This window comes from Rattus norvegicus, chromosome 20, assembly GCF_021556685.1.
Source record: "Rattus norvegicus strain SHRSP/BbbUtx chromosome 20, alternate assembly SHRSP_T2T, whole genome shotgun sequence".
Lineage (NCBI taxonomy): Eukaryota > Metazoa > Chordata > Mammalia > Rodentia > Muridae > Rattus > Rattus norvegicus.
In genome coordinates, this window is record NC_141553.1 from 29,443,792 (window position 1) to 29,463,421 (window position 19,630).

General features: G+C 53.8%; 2 protein-coding genes across 5 annotated transcripts in view; one reads left to right on the forward strand and one right to left on the reverse strand.

The window, feature by feature from the left end:
• The window catches only part of Cdh23 (cadherin-related 23), a 382,621-nt gene that overhangs the window by 92,298 nt on the left and 270,693 nt on the right, over positions 1-19,630 (reverse strand). For both annotated transcript variants that reach the window (XM_087596750.1, NM_053644.2), the window contains 6 exon segments: positions 17,136-17,325; positions 16,670-16,815; positions 13,351-13,570; positions 11,768-11,920; positions 10,076-10,189; positions 6,641-6,789 (listed from right to left, as the gene is read on the reverse strand). In XM_087596750.1, coding sequence (XP_087452876.1) covers positions 6,641-6,789; positions 10,076-10,189; positions 11,768-11,920; positions 13,351-13,570; positions 16,670-16,815; positions 17,136-17,325 — 972 coding nt within the window.
• On the forward strand, positions 901-4,488 carry C20h10orf105 (similar to human chromosome 10 open reading frame 105). Of its 3 annotated transcripts, none has more exon segments than NM_001399673.1 (2): positions 901-1,008; positions 3,377-4,488. In NM_001399673.1, a coding segment is annotated over 1 exon segment (387 nt). In that variant the 5' UTR covers positions 901-1,008; positions 3,377-3,381; the 3' UTR covers positions 3,769-4,488.

Below are 19,630 nucleotides of genomic sequence, written 5' to 3' on the forward strand. Positions count from 1 at the left end.
GCCCTGCCCCCTCTTGTCTAAGGCAAGACTTTGTCCTTTAAGTAGAGAAACACCGGGTTCCTACCCAGCACTAACTTGTGGGATAACTCTGGGCAGCCTGTGTCTGCCTGGAACACAGCCTTGTCACCTGTTGGGAAGGACTGTGCTGGGTCACCAAGGTTCCCTCCATGTTTAACAGTGAGTGGGAAAGTTTTGTCCACTCCAGGGTTGGGAGACAAGGCTTTATTTTGTGGTGAAGGGTCATAGGCCTTAGGCGTGGTGGGACTATTACCATGTTGCATTCTGAGACCACGGGGTCCCCTGAGAGGCAGGCTGCACAATATTTAGGCTCCTAAGCAGGCAGCTGGTTGCCAGGGGAGTTTGGTATACTGGGAAGGAGGGGGAGGGTTGTGGGTGAGGGTTGGAGAGAACCTGTTACCTCACTCAGACTGTGAATGGCCTGTCCTTGGTTGTCCCTCAGTCTGAGGCATGTTGAAATTTGAGAAATGGCACTCACTTCTGCAGCCAGATAAGGGACATTTTCTGAAGATCCAGGAAAAACAGGGCCTAGGGAACCCTGCAGGGGAGGCCTTGGGGTTTCAGGGCGTCTCTCTGCTTATAGACCCTCTCCCTGGTAACCTGAGGGCTGGCAGGCACTGAATAGTCGACCATACCATTCAAATTTCCAAGGGGGATGATGGGAGCCCCAGGCCAAGAGGCAGTTAAACCCACTCCTGCTCTGACCAGTGTTTCCCCACATAAGAGGGTTCCAAGGAGACAGGCTGGAGTGAGCCAGGCCAACACCTCCCTCTCTTTCTTCCTGGTCAGTTGCTACCTCTATGCTCCCAGTTGTCCCCTCCCCCAAGCAGGCCAGGGCTCTCCCAACAAAACCAGGCCCAGGAGGAAAAGCAGGGGGAGGCCAGTCTGCTGCAGCCTCTACAGCATAACATAGGGAGGGCCACAGACCACTCGCTTGGATCTCCTGGGACAGCTGAGAGACCTGACCACTGAGGATACAGACCTCCGAGGGTAGGCCTTGCCTCCGAGGGTAGGTCAGTGCTGAGAAGGCCAATGTAAGAAGTCGGGGAGACCCGTATTGGAAACTTGGGAGGTCATGAAGGTGTGCTCAGGTTTAGGGAGTCCTTTTGTTACTCTGGGAACAGAAATAAGGCCCAGTAAAGGGGAACGGCTAAGCCAAGGCCACACTTTCTCTGTGAGACTCCAAGGAAGTAAGGATGTCTTAGTTTGTAGAGAGATGCCTTCAGAGGAGGGCTCCAGTAGGAAGGGGGCTCCTTGCTTGGGCTTCAGGAGAACTCACTCTGGAACCAGCCATTCTTGCTGACTGGCAGCCAGGAATTGGGTAGGCAGCTGGGTTTGCCTCAAGCTCTCCAGTGTCACAGACTGCCACTAGAGTGTCTCAGGTCTCTGTGCAGAAGTGGCCCTGGGACCTGTAGCCTCACAGCTTCTCTGGGTTCTGAGCTAGTAGGATGCAGGCCTTAGCCAGGACTACCCAAGTGTTGAGAGCCAAGAGGGCAGCTACTTTCTCTCTACCGGGGATGACAGTGGGTATACCCATCCCTGCTCCAGCTCAGATGCCAGGAAGGGCTGATCCATGGATGCCGTCTGCTCAGAGCGTTTTCCAGGCTCAAGGCCTGGAGGGTGGAGGCCCTCAGCAGTCAGACAAGCATCAGAATTTCCAGCCTGGAGCAGCTGCAAGGCCTGGGAGGGGTTGGGACATGGGCTGGGTGGCAGGTGGGTGGACAGCACTGGATGCCCTCAGTCAGCTGTGCCCAGGAGCCAGGACTTAGGTCCCGGAGTTGCTGGTGAGTGCCCAGGTGGGACAAGGGTTCCCGTGGCTAATGGGGCTGGGTGGCCATGCTCCCTGATTTCCCCTAGCTGCAGGCAGGGCCTTGTTGGGACAGAGCCTCTCCCATGACCTGGCTTTGTTGCTAGAACCTGAGGGAGATACAAGTAAGCTGGGAAAGTGGAAGCTGTTCTCCTGCCTCAGGTCCAGTATTTGAAAATTCATTTCAAAATTTTTGGAAACAAGTTTATCTGGCATTTTGTAATACCTGCTTCTTCTCTGTGCTTCAGACAATGAAACTTGCTTGCCTCCTTGCCTCAGTGAAGAAGCTTGAAGGATCTGGACAAAACTTCTACTCCCCAAGGGCTATCAGCCTAGGCTGTGGGGGAGCCAGGGCCCTCTCGGAGCTGCCCATCATGCACTAACCACACAGGGGCTTGGCTACTAGCTGTCCGGTTTGGCTTGGTCCTCTCTCTCCAAGGACCATCTGCAGCACTCCCCATGCAGGATGGGTTCTCTGCAGGGGTAGTGGAAATGTCCAGCAGGCAAACAATGTTATAGGACAGGCTTCTGCTTTGCTTCTGTCAACTCCTTATGGGTTTTATTCCCAGGTGTCTGAGTCACTCCCTGGGCTCAGAGAGGGTTGAAGTCTGGAAGGGGGCAGGTGGGGCCAGGAGTCAGGACACCTGGTCTTGTCCTTCGCTAGTCCGTGTGGCTTGGGTTTGGTCTCTTGTGCTGGTTCTCTGTTTCCCTGGGGACAGGCTAGACTGCATCAGGAAGGAGCAACAGAAGTACCCTTGGAGTCAGGCAGGTGAAATAGGTTATGTGGTAGACCTGGGGAAGTGTGGCCAGCAGGGGTCAGTGCCCTGTGTAAAGGGGATATCAGAGAAGTCAATAATTGAAACTGACATGCCAAGATATCTGGAAGTCTGTCAGTCTGTCTGTCTGTAAGTCTGTCCACTGGTCCCTCTATCCATCTATATCCACCTAACTCTGAGTCTCATGTAGTATCCACCCCCCCACCACACCCATCCATCCATCCATCCATCCATCCATCCATCCATCCATCCATCCATCCATCCATCCATCCGAGTCTCACGTAGCTCAGCCTGGTCTCAAATGCCTTGCATTCCTATTCTGTCCTGCCCCCGAGTGCTGAGATTGCCAGCAGGCACCACTACACATGGTTCAGAAATCTCATTTTGACCTTAGGCTACTGCTGGGGGCCCTGCCAGCCGCCCACCATAGCATCTCACACTCTGACTTGTGCCTGATTCATTTAGTGGCTTTCTGACTCTTACGGCTTTTAGGTTTTAGGACTGGATGGCAAATGCTGAGAACTGATTATAAAATGCCAGAAAGCTTTCTATGTCCCGTGTTCTTCACAGTGGAGGGGGATAGCAGAGAGAAGCCTCAGGTACAGACCCATCTCTGTCACTAATCAGATGTATACGATGCCTCACTATGCTAACCTGTGACGCGCTATCAAGGGAGCTTGACTAACGGCTCAGCCCCCATTGGCTTGCTCCAAGTGAGTCTCACTTGTCCCTGTCTGGGATGCAGCTGCTCTGATTCTCTGTCCTGCCCCTGTAGGCACCATGAACACAGAGGGCTCCAGCCTCCCCATCTCGCCAACATTCCTCACGACTCCTGCTACTTCTGGGACTTACTCCCAGGCTGCCGACCCTGTACCGATTCTCCTTGCCCTGGCCTGCATTTTTCTACTACTGGCCTCTTGCCTGCTGTTCATGATGCTGTGCAAGCCAACTGCCCTGGACCCCGGCCGCCAAGGGGCCCGAGAATGCATGCCACATCACCCAGTGAGCCCCAGTGAACCCAGACTCCGGCTCTGGAAGCGCCTGGGCTCGCTGAGACGCTCTCTGCACAGCTTCCGACGAGGCAGGCCTACTATCCAGCAGTGTCCTCTGCCAGGCCTTGAGGATCACCGAGGTGACTATGACTGGACTGAAGCCACCAAGATGTGACACGGTGCCCATCCACACACAGGCTCACCCAAGACTATCCTGCCTCTGATGGAACCTGGCACCACAGGCCACAGGGCAGTGGTACAGATACTCTGGACTCCTCTGGGCTCCTGAGGCACCCTAGTATTTCCCTTTGTGTCTCCCAGGAGACTCGAAGGCCCCTGCTTCTGCTTGTTAACAGACCTTTGAATCAAAAGATGAATACCCAAAGGTCTCTAGACATGTGCTCTGGGGCTCTGAGGTATAACTTAAGGGTCCTAGAGCACCCATTTTGGAAGCTAGGTATCTACTAATCCTAGGAATAGCACCCTTTGGCCCGCCAGAAGCCTTGTTCATTTCTGAAGGTCCAGCTTAAACCAGCTGCTAAAACATCCAGATATCTCAACTAAGTGGGATGCTGGCATCCCTGCATCTGGGCTAGCAGGGAAAGGGACCCAGGCATTTCTTCTTGACCTTTCTGTCCGTGCTTGTGGGTCTTGTTCATTGCCAGCTAGGGCACTGGTAAAGGTCAAATCATGAGCACCCTTTAGTGGAACTTGTCAGGACAGCTTGGGAAGACCTGAGGATGGATCAAGATGCTTCCTGTACGCCGAGTGTGGAAGTTCGCACTTGTAATCCCAGCATGCAACGGGCCGAGGTAGGAGGATTGTCTGAGGCAGCCTGAGCTGAACATGGGATCACAATTCAAATAAAATCACAACAAATCAGACAAACAAAAAACCAGGCTGTGTTGTCCAAGGCTAGGTGGAGGATGTATCACTGCTCTAGGAGGCCACAGTCAGCGGCAGAGGCAATGCCACCTGGACTCAGAGGATGTATGGCAGTGGTAGCATGTCTCTCTGGGAAAGAGGTGGCCTCCTCTCTGATAGCTTGGACCAGACCTCCCAGGACAGCTGGAGGATCAAGGCTGGATGGCACTAGCTGTGCTCTCTGTGCTGTGGCAAGGACTTCATTGAGCGACAGGCTAAAGCAGACTCACTCCAGTGGGCTGCTGGGAATCCCTTCTCTCTCTCACCCTCTCCGGCCAAGGCCGGCATCTTAGGCTTGAAGATGGGACAGAGGGAACCTGAGGTGCTTAGCTCCTGTCTCAGAGTCAAATGATCCAGGAGCCCATCACAGAGTTGCCTGCCCCACCCATAGTAAAGCCACCCAAGTCTTCCCGAGGACTAATCTCTGGTTTTGCTGTTACCTGATCCAGAGCCTTAACTGTCTCCCGTGTCCACGGATATACCCACTCCGTGGTGTGCAGCAGGATCTGGCACTAGCTGTAATTTATATTTTGAGCCTCATCCTGACCAGACACCAGGCAAATGAATGATTCTGTCCTGTCCTCCCCGTTCATGGTTTATGCTTTACTGGTACGAAGCCTTCTTTGTTTTCCAATAGAACTGCCCTCCCTCCTGGGTTGCTCTTGTGTCTCCTCTGTATCGGGGAGGCCAGCAGCAGGCACGGTCTTGTCTGTTCTTTCCTATAACCCTGAGAGCACAGGGAGCCAGATCTTGTCCCAGCACTCACTGTACCCCACTCACTGAGGCAGCAGGTATCGGGTGTGAACTTGACCCACACTGATTTCCCAGTGTCCCCTGTGGCAGCCCTAAAGGAAGGTGGCTCTCCAAGCACGCTATGCAGGTAGGGTCACTGTGCCTTGTTCCTGCATCCTTGTGACCTCAGAGAGGGAGGGGGCATTTTTTCAGAGCACCTATACGGCCTGGGAGAAAGTGTCCTGAGACTCTGAACGTCTGAGAAGTGAGGAGAGTAGGGAAGCCTCATGTCACCCAGGGACTCCAGGATATGGACCCAAATGCATAGAAAGCAGCATTTCAGGGCCGGGAAGAAAACCAGCTTCTTCCCCGAACCATCTTTGAACAACTTTGCTCCAACTCCCTGAAACATTTTAGGCTAAATGTAGCAATGAGGCTCACTCATGACCTGCTATGATGCCCTTATTTTGGGTGGTCTATGGTTTCTGGGGGTGCCTATCCGTGAGCTGAGGGGGGCAGGTAGTAAGCAAGAATGGGGCCCTACTGCCCCATGGTGGTGGTGGGGGCTCTAACTCTTTCATAGCTAAGGTCAGAGGAAGGGACCCATTTCCTCCCTCCCTCTGCACACAGCTGCTGGACTCGTGCATGCCTCTGGCCTTCCTGGACTCTAGTCTGCTTTCTGAGCCTCTCCTGACAATTCACAGTGCCTCACACAGGGAGGCAGACGCACTCTCCTTCCTACTCTTCCTTCTCTTTCCCCTCCTGAGCTAGGAAACAGACCACAGTGGCAGGCCCAACTTTGCTGAGTTCACTCACCCTTGGAGTGAGTCGAAACATTGAAGCTGGTGAAAAAGGCCATTCATTCCCTGTCTTCCTGCCTAGCAACTGAGAGCCCCCCTCCGAGAGAGAGAGAGAGAGAGAGAGAGAGAGAGAGAGAGAGAGAGAGAGAGAGAGAGAGAGAGAGAGAGTGCTTTGTTTTTGTTTTCAGGGTCCTCCTCCCTCTGGGCCTTTTAGCCAAGGAGCCCTTTCTTCTGCCTGCTTTCTTCCAAGAGGGAAGCCTAGCCAAGAAGCCGTGAAAGCCGCTCTGTTCTGGCCTTGCTGAGCCCTGGCTCTCCCTCTCCTTGATTCCTTTCCAGGAAAGACTTACTTCTCTCTCCCCACTGCTTTGAAAGGCTCTGGAGGAGAGCAAGGTGAGCCAGGGCTCTGTCCTCAGCTAACACAGACTGGGGCCCACTCTTTCCAAAAGGGAGAAAGGGTCATTTTTCTTGATGCGCAAGCCACTTCCAGCCCGCCTTGGACCCCTGCTGCCCCCACCACTTATGTCGTGAAGCTACTGAGCCAGTGCCCTCAGGGGTGAGCGGAGCCCTGTCTGGTGCTAGCCTGCCACCTACCTGCACAATGCTGTGGCCCTCGGGGATGTCTTCTGGGACACTGGCCTCATAGCTGCTTTGCAGGAAGATGGGCCGGTTGTCGTTCACATCCAGAACTGTGACAAACACGGTGGCCGTACCTGTGCGCCGCTTGCCTACAGGGCCATTGTCTGTGGGAGGTGAGGGAGAACAGGCATTAGAAGCTATGTCCTCCAGGCCATCAGTCAGAGTTACACTGTCCTACACCAGCCTCAAGGGATGGCGGCTCACCGCCCTTCGAGATCAACACTAACGATACCCCAGGGCTGACATCATGCCACCTCCTGGCAGTGACTTGTCTGGTTCATTCAGCCCTCACAACAACCTAGGGAACCAGGCAGGATTCTCCTTCCCAACACACAGCTGAGCTAACCAAGGCCCTAAAGAAGGCGGGGTGAGCGGTTGAATCTTCAGAGCTTATGCGCACGATTCATTTCATAAAAGGGGCTTTGGAGACACAATTAAGTCGAAGATCTTGAAGGGAGGTCAGCCCTCCTACCCATTTAACCAGTGATTAAGTGACTTAGAAGAAGACACTGTGCCTCATGGGAGGCTAAGGCAGGAGGATTATTAGGAACCAGTTATCTGAGTGCCGTCTGTCTCAAAAAACCACCACCACTGAAGAGAAGGTCAGGTGAGGTGGGGCCGTTCTTCCCCGAGGCTGTGGAGGAAATGGCTCTGCTAATACCTAGAACCAGAGGTGCCACATCTGTGCTTTTTTATGCCATACCCCTCAAAGGCAGTGACTTCTGCAGAGCAGGACAGAGCCAGGCGGGCACGGCTGAGCTGGGAGGGGCAGTTGGTATCTCTGGTTCTAGAGAAGGTCCTTTAATGCCACCAAAGTTGCCTTAATTTGTCCCAGCGAGCCCAGGACCCACACAGGTGATGAGATACGACATAGCCTGCTGTCAGAGCCAGGATGCTGGGAGAGTTGAAGGACACAGGTAAGGCACCTGGGTCAGCCACCTCAAGGGCAGGTGTTTGCTGCTCCAGTCACAAGTGATGGACCAAATGTGGGCCCAGGGACACCTCGTGTCTCATTTCTCAAGAGACTGAACATCTGAATTTCAGAATTATGGTTTTAAAAACTGTTCCTCACTAAGTACTATACTGTTCCTTATTAAGCACTGGGCTGGGGTTCAGCATGCCTCCAGGACGGACTTGGCCTCCCAAGGCATGCTGGGGCTCTGCGGAGCCAGCCCGGGTGGACACGGGAACCACAGCCCCACCTGGGCAAGCTTCTAAAGTCCTCCCCAGAAGATGACACTCTTGCTCACTTTTGTGTGTCCCAGCCCTGGACACTCCCAGGGAGGAGAGGGGCAGTTGGGTTAGCTGGGAACCAATAGTGACTTGGTTTTTATTCCCAGTTGAGCATAATTTGGGGTGCAGATCACTCACCCCAGAGTAGCCCGTTTCCTAGGCTCCTCTCTGTAGTGGTTTGAATAGGTTTGGCCACCAAAGATCCATACATTTCGATGCTTGGTCATAGGGAGTGACACTATTAGGAGGTGTGGCCTTACTGCAGTAGGCGTGGCCTTGTTGGAGGAAATGCAGAACTAGACAGGTAGGCTTTGAGGTACTCAAGCTATGCCCAGTGCATGGAATCCTGTCTCCTCCTGGCTGTCTTCAGATCAAGAAGTACAACTCCTGGCTTCTCCAGCACCAAGTCTGCCTGGATGTTGCCATGTTTCCCACCATGGTGTTCATGGACTGAACCTCTGAAACTATAAGCCAGCCCCAATTAAATGTTTGCCTTTATGAGAGTTGCTTTGGTCATGGTGTCTCTTCACAGCAATAAAACCCTAACTAAGATATTCCCTCTCACCCAAGGGCCCTGCCTCAGCTGAGCTGGGAGACCTTCAAAAAGGATGAGACCAAAGCTGGCTCTAGCTGGGTGATGGCTCCCCAAAGGCAGTGCCTTCCCAGCCTGCACTCAGGATGGCAGAGAACTTAGCAGGACAGAGCCAGCCAGGCATGGCTGAGCTGGGAGGGGATGGATGGGTATCATAGCTCATTCCTGCTTACCCACCAATCACCACAAACACCTGAGAGAGGGCTCCTGGGAGGAGGAGGAGCCACTGGGGGGTGGGAGTACTAACCTCACAACACCATTCTTCCCTCGAGAGAAGCATTCCAGGGACTTCCTACTCCTTGGAAGCTTTAGACTAAGCTTAGACCAAGCTTTAAGATTCAAATCTCCACGTCCTTTCTTATTTGACTCTAGCTTGTGCTTCTAGAGCTATACCTTAGGCTAGTGGCCAGTGTTACTAGGAAATACACACACACACACACACACACACACACACACACACACACACACACCATGCATACCTTTCTTGCCTGCCCATCAGCACATCCTGCCCTTTCCTGGAAAGACCACACCCAACCTCTGCCCCCATGCTGAGGCTTAGAATTTCCAGTCGGTGGGATACTGTCTTAGTCAGAGTCTCCATTGGTGTGAATAGACACCATGACCATGGTAACTCTTGTAAGGACAACATTTAATTGGGGCTGGCTTACAGGTTCAGAGGTTCAGTCCATTATCATCAAGGCAGGAGTATGGCAGCATCCAGGCAGATGTAGGGCTGAAGAAGGAGCTGAGAGTTCTACGTCTTCATCCAAAGGCAGACAGGAGAAGACTGGCTTCCAGGCAGCTAGGATGAGGGTCTTAAAGCCCATGCCCACAGTGACACGCTCCCTCTAACAAGGCCACACGTCCTGATAGTGCCCCTTTCTGGGCCAAGCATAATCAAACCACCGCAGTACCCTCATCCTCACTCCATCACCCTCCCAGTAGCTCTAGAGATGAACGACTTACAGACACACCTGAGCACACCTCACTTCCCTCGCCATGATGAAGTGCAGAGGCACTAACATAGGCCAGACAGAACTGACCACAGCTTGTTTAAGGGCTTCCACCAGTGAGGCTGGAGAAGAGGGCCGGCTGGGGCTGCCTTCTCTATTGCTACACTTGAACCTGGGAGGATGCTGAACTGAGGTGGCTGTAAAGAATGGCCACCATGGTCCAGGGAATGATACAATCAATGCCCAGGGACAGAGCAACCAAAAGCAGGAAGACAAAAGTCCAACAGTGTCCCCCAGCCCTGACCATCACTGCCCATTTATTTTAATTTTTGATGTTTTAATAAAGAGTCTCATGTAGCCCAGGCTGGACGCAAGTTCACTGCGAGGTTGGGAATGGTTTGGAGTCTTGGTCCTTCTTCCGTCCCTATTTCCCGTGTTAGGACCTTCGCAGTTGGAGCATGGGAGAGTAGCCACCCACCCCACAGTGCCCCACAGTATTGTGGGCCTCTCTTCACTAGCCTCAGGGCAGAGGTTTGGCTCTGAGCCTGGCTCCCCAGTGTGAACTCTGCCGGAACAGCCATGCAGGCAGTGCGGAGGGCAGCTAGTACCTACCGATAGCCTCCAGCACCAGTGTGTACGCAGCTGTGGTCTCACGGTCCAGGCCGACCACGGTTCTCACCACGGCATCACGGTAGCCCACACTAAACTTCCCGTCCACATTTCCCGCTGCAGGCAGAAGGGAAAGGAAGACTTAGGTTGTTCGGCAAAGCTCTACAAAGAGATGCAGCGTGCCTCTCCTCCTAATTGGGAACCTGCATAGGAGCCCTCAGAGGATGCTCTCACAGGTGGAGGGTGCAGCCTGTATGAGCACCTACTGTGTACCAGACACTCTAACTATGGACCAGTTCATTTAAGTTCCGTTTGATCTGAGGTTCTGTGCCCTGTCCCGGGCTCCTCCTGTATGTTGACTCTGGAGCATGGGTCCTGCCCGAATTGCCCCAGCATCTCCTTCAGAGGAGGCTGGGCAGCTGACTCAGTTAAGGGACTTTTTACATTTGGCTAAGGACTGACAGGGGTAGAGGGTGTGACTTTTCCAGGACCCTCATCTTTGGGGATAGCGAGGGGCTACAGCTCTCTGGGCGGGAATTCATGGAGGACTGGAATGGAATAGAGTTGCATGTAGACAGGAGACAAGAGAGCTTGATGTCCCTGGATGGCAGTCCCCTTGGATGGAACCAGGGAAGGTATGGAGACCAGTGAGGGAGAGCAAGCTGCATACAGCACTCTAGACAGCAGGGGGAGCCACTGTACTGTGCTTGGAACAGTTGAGTCAAAGCAACTGGTTAGTTACAGAGACTGACAAATCTAGAAGGGCTTAAGGCAGGTGAGCAGGAAATTTTCAGGTGCTCTTTCCATGGTTTGCCCCTGAGGGAAAGACCTAGAAGACAACTTCCAGGCCCTCACAGTCTAGTGTATCTTCTGCAAGAGACAGAGTCCAGCTCTACACGGGGCAGAGAGGAAATAAAGACAATTAAGTGTTATCGGCTGAAGGCTGATGTGACGTGGGTGTCTCACCAACTGTGGCTTCCTGGGTTGGTCTTTGGGTTAGGAGGTGGGCGTGAAGAGGAAAGGAGGGGTAGCCTGGGAAGGAGAGCCTGAGGGCTGAAAAGCCACTGTGGCCAATGGAGCCATCAATGACGTGTGAGCCTGAATCCCTTGCTGCTGGGGAGGCGTCAGGGAGGTGCATGTGTGTACAGGTATGCATGCGTACATATAGTATACATGCGACAGGGCTCCAGACGGCTGATAGGCAGAAAGAAGGTGGTTATGGGAGGGTGGAGGGATGTGTGTCTGTCAGGGATAGTGGGATAGAGGGATAGTGCCTGTCAGGTGGGTCAGGCATTTCCACAGCGGTATCTACCACCGTGACTGGTTCCCTTTCTGCAGAGAGACTGGACGGGGCCTTGTCAGCTTTAGTTACAACTCTATTGAACCTGTTCTGCCCAAACCAATCCACTTAGGGGTTTGCAACCTCTGCCTCTCAACCAATAGGAGTTTTCCTGAGTCCCAAAGGAAGGGGTGAAGCCACATTCCTACAGTGACTGCTTTCTGAAGTGGGGTGAAGGGACACCCCAGTCAGCACTCTGTCCCCTCTGTCTACCCCCAGTACACCTTCAGTCTCGAAGCTCCCTGGGAACCAGGAGCAAGCCCTCGGGGAGGTAAGGAGGCAGAGGCCGATGTCCTCTTCCGTGCTTCTGTCTCTGCCCTGTCCAGGTCCCTGTCGGGTAGCAGGGCAGGCGGTACCTGTGATGAAGTAGCTGAGTTCCGCATTGAGACCGACGTCATTGTCTGTGCAGTTCAGCCAGACCACACGGAACTCACGGGGAACATCCTCAGACACGGACACGTTGTACACGGCAGGGAAGAAGGTGGGCGTCTCATCGTTCACATCCAACACTGAAAGACAAAGGGACATGCTGGCCTAGGTCCTGCTACTGCTGTAGACGACCGGGGCCATGCTGCAAGGGTTTCCAAGGGGGTCGTGGGCTCTGGGTGGCCTATGTGTCAGTGCTGCCCTGTTACAAATCCAGCAGACCCGGATGGTGGCTGAGCCATCCAGGTTCAAGCCGACCAGAGCTAGCACTCCCCAACTATCCTTCACTGTCGCATGTAAAGAAACACAGAGCATCCTCACCCCAAGCATCCACTTAACCAAAACGGTAGCAAAAAGAATGACAATGACAATGACACTGTGGTTTTCTCACAGTCCACAGCCACGCCCCTCCTCCCAGCAGCATTCTGAGGTGGGCATTACCAGTCACACTGTCGGTGGGAGGAGAGAAGCCCAGATCAGTTGAATGGCTCATCTGTAGACACACAGTGATGCAGTGGGGGCAGGGGGTCGTGGATTTAGGGAGCTCTATCACAGTTTGCGAGAGGGATCGCGGGGATCTGAGGAAGCTACCTCCGAAATTTATCCTTCTGAAAAATTAATTTCCATTAAATATTTGTGTGTCTCGCCTTTCACAGCAGGCTCCTCTCCCTTGGGCATACAGGGCTTAGGGTAACCCTTACAAGTGAGATGGCCTCTCTGCGCTCTGCGGTGTCACTGGGAGAGGTGACTAGCCATTGCTACCATCTATGGTTTTTGCTGAGCTTGGAAGAGGAGGCACACCTCTGACTGATTATTTGGTGAAGAAGTGGGTCCCCAAACTTGTTCCTGGCATCTACAAGGGAGTCTTGTATCCATAGGAGAGAGGACAGCTGAGTTGGTTCTGAGACCTTCGCTATCCCAGGTTACAACTGAGGAGGGCCAGGCTGTGTGTCTGTCAGGCTCACCTTGCGCCTGTTCGTCCTCAGGCTCATTCCTGCCTCCAGCTATACACTGTCAATCTCTCCGTCTTTCTCAGAGCTAAAACCTTTACAGGTAGGAAACTGTATTTCATCATACAGGGTGGGCACAATGGCATTTGGCCCCAACGGGTGATGAGTCTGGGAGTGGGTGCTCCTAGCTACCTTCTTCCTATCACAGCCACACCTTTCTGTGAGAAGCCCCAGGGTTCCACACCCATCGAGCAGTCTTACTTACATCTAAGAAAGCCCCACCTTTCCTAAAATGGCAGTCTTGCTTAGAACCCTGGGGTCCCAGTGGCAGCTTTCACCCTCTTTGTGGCTCCTGCGATGGGAGATTAGGAGGGGTCAGAGCCTCGGTGGGGGCTCTGGGCTCCAAAGCAGTGTGGAAAGTGCGGAAAGCATTTTGAACACACTAGGGACAGTCAGGACAGGACTGTTGGCTTCCTACTGGTGAGGGAGCTCAATGGCCAGTGTATGGCTGGTCAGTGAAGGTCCTACCCCAGACCCAGTTCCTAGCAGGAGTCACCCCTCACCGCGGATGGTGAGGGTGCTGGTGGAGCTCTTGGTAGGTGTGCCCGCATCGCTGGCCACCACCCGCAGCTGGTACTCGGCGATGCGCTCCCGGTCCAACTCGGCTGTGGTCGTGACCACACCACTGGTGCTGTTGATGACAAAGTCCATGCGGGGCATGCCCACTTGCATGCGATAGGACACCAGTCCATTCAGGCCCTCATCCAGATCGATGGCCACCACCTGGGGAAAAGCAGAGGCTGCATGAGGGGGTGGATGTCAGGATGGGCACTTCTTTCCTGGGAGTGACCTCTCCCTTCCTGCTAACCAGAGCTTGTTGCATTGGACACACCTGCTGCTCCCCTGTGAGCCCCAGGCCTGGCCACTGTTCCCAGGGCAGCCTCCACTCAGCAGGGTGTCAGAGCTGGAAGCTTCTCAGATATCTCCAATCCAAATGGACTGAGTGAGACCAGGGTGAGAAGGACTTACTAGGACCAAGTCCAGGCCCCCGCGTTTGCCCTTCAGTTCCTGGTATCCTTTTAGAAAGCTCTTATAGCTTCCAGTAGGCCCTAGGTTCCTATATTTTGCTGTGGCCGCAATCTCCAGCTCTTAGGATGCTGGCTGGGAGTACCACTCAGCCTAAAGTCCCTTTCATCTCCTGGGCCGTGGCTTTGCAGCCTGCAGAAACCAACTCTCCTCTCTGCTTTATGAAATAAAATAGAGACATATGCAAAAAGATATCCGTGCTATTCTTTAATGCCACATGAAGATTTATTTCCTTTGGGATAAAGACAGATAAAGCTCCTCCCCGGGACCCACAATTCCAGCCCTGGTCAGAAGCTCCCCAGCACAGGACCCAGTATACGGGGAGTTTCACAGGCTCACACACCTGAGAACTTGGAGAAAGGTGCACGGCCACAGCAAGGACAAGAGTGTTGTGGTTTAAGCAAGGCTTTCACCATTGGAAGACAATGACCTGATTTAAGTGCAGAGATCGGACACGCTTTCTCCATGCTTCTCAGAGGCCTTCCAGGGCTGCAGCTCAGCACTTTGGCTTAATTTGCACCCTAATCCCCGAAGACAGTTCTTAGATGTGTCCCCCAGAGATCTCTCTTGGTTGAAGTTCTGGATGGGGCTTGGGGGCAGGGAGCTGAAGTTGGAAACTTCCTGTTTCGTATTCCCAGTTCTTGTAGCCCTTCCTTGCAGTACTGAGCGACTTCTGTAAACTCTGCCCCAGGCCTCTCTTTCCCTCCTGTCTCTGAGGTCCCCAGAGATAGGTTATCCTCTCGCCCACAGCCTTTGGGAATTTCTCCATGGTCGAGGTAGAGGCTCCACCTGCTGGGGGCTCAGGAGAATGTCCCCAATTTTCAGGGGTCAACCTTACAGAAAAGAAGCAGGCTCAGTTGGGGGGGGGGTGTGAGGGTGGTGGGTGGTGGTGGTGGGGTGGGGTGGTGGGTGGTGGTGGCGCCAAGGTCACGCACTCTGGCGTCCTGAGAAACAGCCCTGTATTCTTGGAGCAGGGACAAGTGATCCCACTGTCTCACGTAAAAAGCAAGCCACGCACAGCAAACTCCACAGCGACCGCGTGCTCCCTGCTGTCATCTGGCTCTGTGTCCTCAGCACAGCCAGGCAGCCATTATGGCTAGTGCCAGTTCTCAAGTGAGGAAGCCGAGGCTCAGAGAGGTTAAAGAGTGCACTCTGGATCACACAGCAAGAGTGACAGAATTGGGATGTACATGCATATTGGTTGGATTCCAATGCTTCTCTTTTGAGGTGGTGGGGATTGGAATTCAGGGCCTTTGTCAAGCAAGAAAAATAATTTTTGCAATGCTCTCTCACCTGGCTGCACCCCAGCTCAAAAAGCCACAATCTCAACCTTGAGAGTCTCCCAGAGTTCTTAAGATGCTCCTGGCAGGACATTACATTCTCCAAATCAGCACCTTCAGGCCTCCCACTACAGAAGGGTGATGGGCAGAGAGAGAGAGGCCCTGCCTCTTCTGGGCAATGGGGGAGTTTGGAAGTCTCTTCAAAGCTTTCTTCTGAATGGGAAGGGTCTCATTTCTGTGCACAGTTGCTTGAGGGCTCACAGGAATAAATGGGGTTCTTATCTTGGGGTGCTTAGTCACAGGTGTCTGACGTTTTGTTCTAAAATCATCTACAGCTTCCAGGTTTGGTGGCTTGGGCCTAAGAGGATGGGGGAACTTCCTGAGTCAGCTTCCCGGAATTCTGTACTGTTTCTATTCTTTGCCTTGGCCTCCATATTTCCAAATCTGCCAGTTTTTCCAGACTTGGCTCAAGGCTCTGTCCCTAGGGGCCTCCCAGACTTCCTCAGCCACGGCGACTCTCTCAGCACCCAGGCTACTTGGCTTACACACTGTGGAGGTCTTGACTGGCATCCCTAGTGTGGGACCCTGAAAGGCAGCCTGGTTCCCAGTTGAGGAGGCTTGAACCCCAGTGACCCTGAAGGGACGGTAGGTGCTTCGCCCGACTCCCAGGAAACCAGGCCGGTCACTAGTCACAGTCCTGCATAGATTTGTGGCCATCGGTCACGTAAGGGCAATGCCCCACAGGTAGAGGACCTGACCACAGGTCATGTAGGCTCAAGACAGATCTCCATTATAATGAGGTACCCAAAAGCTTGGAGGCTTAGCCAATCACCTTTTCTTCCCAGACACTCCTGCACACAAATTTAATCTCAGGCCCACTCTGAGCAGTGGGTATGGTTTCATCACTTTCCGTCATGACAATAAACGTCTTGAAACCATAGACTTTCTTTTCATCAGGATCCACTGTGGAGAGCCACAGAGAGGGCCTTGGCCTACAGAGCTGAAGAAAGTCTCCCTGTCCTCCCTGTCACCACCACCAAGCCTGCTGCCATCCAGACGAAGTCTCTCCTCCATGGGACCAGCCAGAGTTCCCCCTTTCCCCCTTGGCCCTAGGCTAGATGCAGCCCTTGGGCCCCCATCCCGTTCTCAGCTCTTCCAAGGCATCCAGCAGTGCCTGAATGCCCAAGAGCCTGAGAACCAGATGGCCGGGGCCTCCTTGCAGGCCTGGGGACTCTGAAGCAGCTCCGGCTGTCCCATGCTCAGACTGTGCTTCTCCGCCCTGGAGCAGTGTCCCACGGCTTCCCACATCCCGATACCCTGGCAGCAGTGTGGAGTAAGCGTGGCCAACTTCCCGCATCCTGCCTCCCAAGTGGCCCAAGCCCTGTGGCGGAGCGGACGCAGGACCCCACAATAACCCTACAACTGGCGCCAGTTATAACCTACACCCTAGCCCTCATGAAAATGCTTAGTATGAAGCACACGGCGACCCCTGTGGTCCACAGGGAGCCACACTTACTTGGTAGACAGAGACCCCTGCAGGGGTGCCCTCAAGAACCTCAGCCACAAAAGGCAGGTTCTGGAAGGTGGGGTCGTTGTCATTGAGATCCAAGAGGTTCACAAAGACTGTGGCACTGCTGGTGGCCTTCAGGGGGGGTCTACCACCTGATAGGACAAGGAAGAAGGGGGCGGAGACGGGAGAATGCGTGTAAGAGAAAAACGTTGGAGAAAGGGAAGCATATACCAACCCCCATCCCACTCCCCTGGTGTCCTGCGAGGAGCCATGGGTCTCTTCCCAGTTTCCCCCCTTCCATTGGATGCCCTGGGGGCGGTCACATTTGGGACATAGACACCAATCTATTCTTATATAAGGCAGCCCTCCTAAGTGGGCTCCGGGACCCTAAGGACCACCCATGGGGGCATCCCCAAAGGTCGAGAGCCTCTGCCTATGTGGGAGCCCAGGGATGGGGTGCAGGAGTCCGTACAGTCCGTGACAGAGACAATGATCTTGCGCATGAGCTCCGCCTCCACGGGGTCAGGGTTCTCTCGGTCCAGCATGACGTGGGTGGTGCGGATCTTGCCTGTGGTGCTGTTCAGACTATAGAACTTGTTGGGGGGCTGGATGCTGTACACCAGGGTGCCATTCTCCCCCAGATCTGGGTCCACAGCTACCACCTGCCCAGGAAAGAACAGACCTCTTCCTGAGTTACGTCACAGTCCCTGGCCCGGACCTGAGTGCAGGCACAGGCATCGGGGGCTCTCACGCCCAGTGAGGGCTCTGTTAGGACCAGGAAGTGGGGGGTCACGAAACCAGTACTAAAGTCTGGGTCCTCCAGCATCTTCACTGATCAGTCGACTACAGGGAAGTCCCTTATTCAAGTGTGGCTGCCCCATGTAAAACAGTGGGATGGGCAGGCATAAGGAGGGTGGCTAGGGATGGGGTTCACTTGGTAGAGCCCCTGCCTAGCATGCATGCAGCCCTGGGCGCCATCCTCAGTGCCATATAAACTGATGGTCCAAGCTGACCTCTTAGGACTTGGGTGAGAAGAAGGGGATCAGAAGTTCTAGGCTTGGGGGCCGGGAAGGATGGGGGTCCTGCCCCTCTACTGAGCTTTGGGGAGCCCTGGGTTGTGGACTCTGAACAGTTATCAGAAGGCCTTTTATTTCTCCCTCTGACAGCTCCGATGGTTGAAGATTTGAAAAGCTACCGTGGCTCTGTGATGCCAAGGCCTAGGCAAGGAGTCATTAGCTGGGATCCACTTTGGGGTGAAAGCAGGGCTCAGAGATGTATAGGTCAGGCTCAAGGTCACACAGCACCAGCCTCACGCTGATCCGTTCCCTCTCTGGTAGTCTTCCAGAGGGAGACAACAGTGGTTCTCACCCCTCAATCCATCCTCTCTCTGTGTTACAGAACCATGACGACATCACAGGTAGATGGGATTGTGGTAAGGGGTGCGGGTGGCGGGAGGGGGGGTTGGGAGGACCGTGGCTGCAGTCTCAGGGGCTGCATCAGGACAATGTCATTAACTTCATGATACGGGGCAATGACAGCCAGGGTTGGTCAGCGCCTTCGTCTCACTTGGTATGAGCTTTTATGCTCTTGCAGCAGAATTTGTCCCTGTTCTGGCTTAATCCCCAGCTGAGGTGTCTCCAGGGTCACTAGACCAGAACAGATAGATATATGACATGTGGCCAGGGGCTCTACTTGTCACCATCTCTGAGCTCTGGGGGGCAGGGAGAGAGGCTTACAGGGCATGTCCCTCGCCAGTGAGGACATCTCATTCCAGACTCCCTTTATCCTACACTCTCCCTAGTCTCGTATCTGAGGGGTGCAGAGGGGTCCCCACCTTCCAGGCCTTGATTCCTTCACTGTATTGTGACCATATTGTCTCTGGCCTCTGATGCCCACCCCCGCCCCATTTTATAACAGAGACCATTCATGTCAGGCACAATTAAAGCCAGGCTGCATTGTGTCACTGAGGGACAGAGGAAATAAGTGTTCCCTGAGTTTCCGTGCATTTCAACTGTTACAGAAGGGACATAACTCTTCATCCCTGTACTTCTGGCTGGGAAAACCAAGACTTGGAGCCCAAACAACCTAGGTCGGGTCAGCACGTGTTGTCAGTTTCACAGTGAGAGAAACACTACTGCAGAGGATGCCCAGAGAGCTGCCCCATACTCTAGCTGTGAGTGGCCTTTGGTCATAGGGCAGGAAGGGGCCTGGGAGAAGACAGAGGCTGAGACCCTGCCTGGAGGCTCCTTCTGAGCAAGTCTGTGGACTCACATTCTCCCCTCCTCTGTTTCCCATTTCACACTAGTCGTTTTTCTCCTGCCTGATGGGGGATAATTCTCTCCCTCTCCCTCTTCTTTATTTTGCTGGAGGGCGTTGAAAGGCTCTAAATCAATGCCCATCAGCAGGTCCTTGAAGGAGCCCACAGGAAGCAGGGAGAGCTGGGCCCACATTCATTGCAGGAAGAGAATGACGAGAGAGACATCTACCCTGCAGTGCACGCCCATCAGGTAGAAACCTTTGGATCCCACGTATCCGGCACACTGAGGCTGGGGGACGCATGTGCTCTGCCAGCTCAGAGGGCACTGAATGAAGGGACACACAAGAACAGGCTCATCTGCCAAAGACTGGGAAAATCCTGGGTTTCCATCACTTTGGGCTTCTGGAGTCATGGCTGTTGCTTAAGTTAGAGTGGTCCCTGGGCCACCAACAGATTCTCCAGCTGTGGAGGAGCCAGTGTAGACACGGCTGGAGGCTGAGTGGAGATGAGGCAAAGTTTACCAACCCAGCAGCTGAACATAGCCTTAAACAGCAAGCATTGGAGATACACTGCTTAGCTAGGGTGTGCCTGGCTATGTCTCCAAAGTGAACCAAGCAGGCAGGCAGGCAGGCAGACAGACAGACAGACAGACAGACAGACAGACAGACAGCTGCCAGGTCGTGGTACTTTCTGCATTTGACTAATCAAAA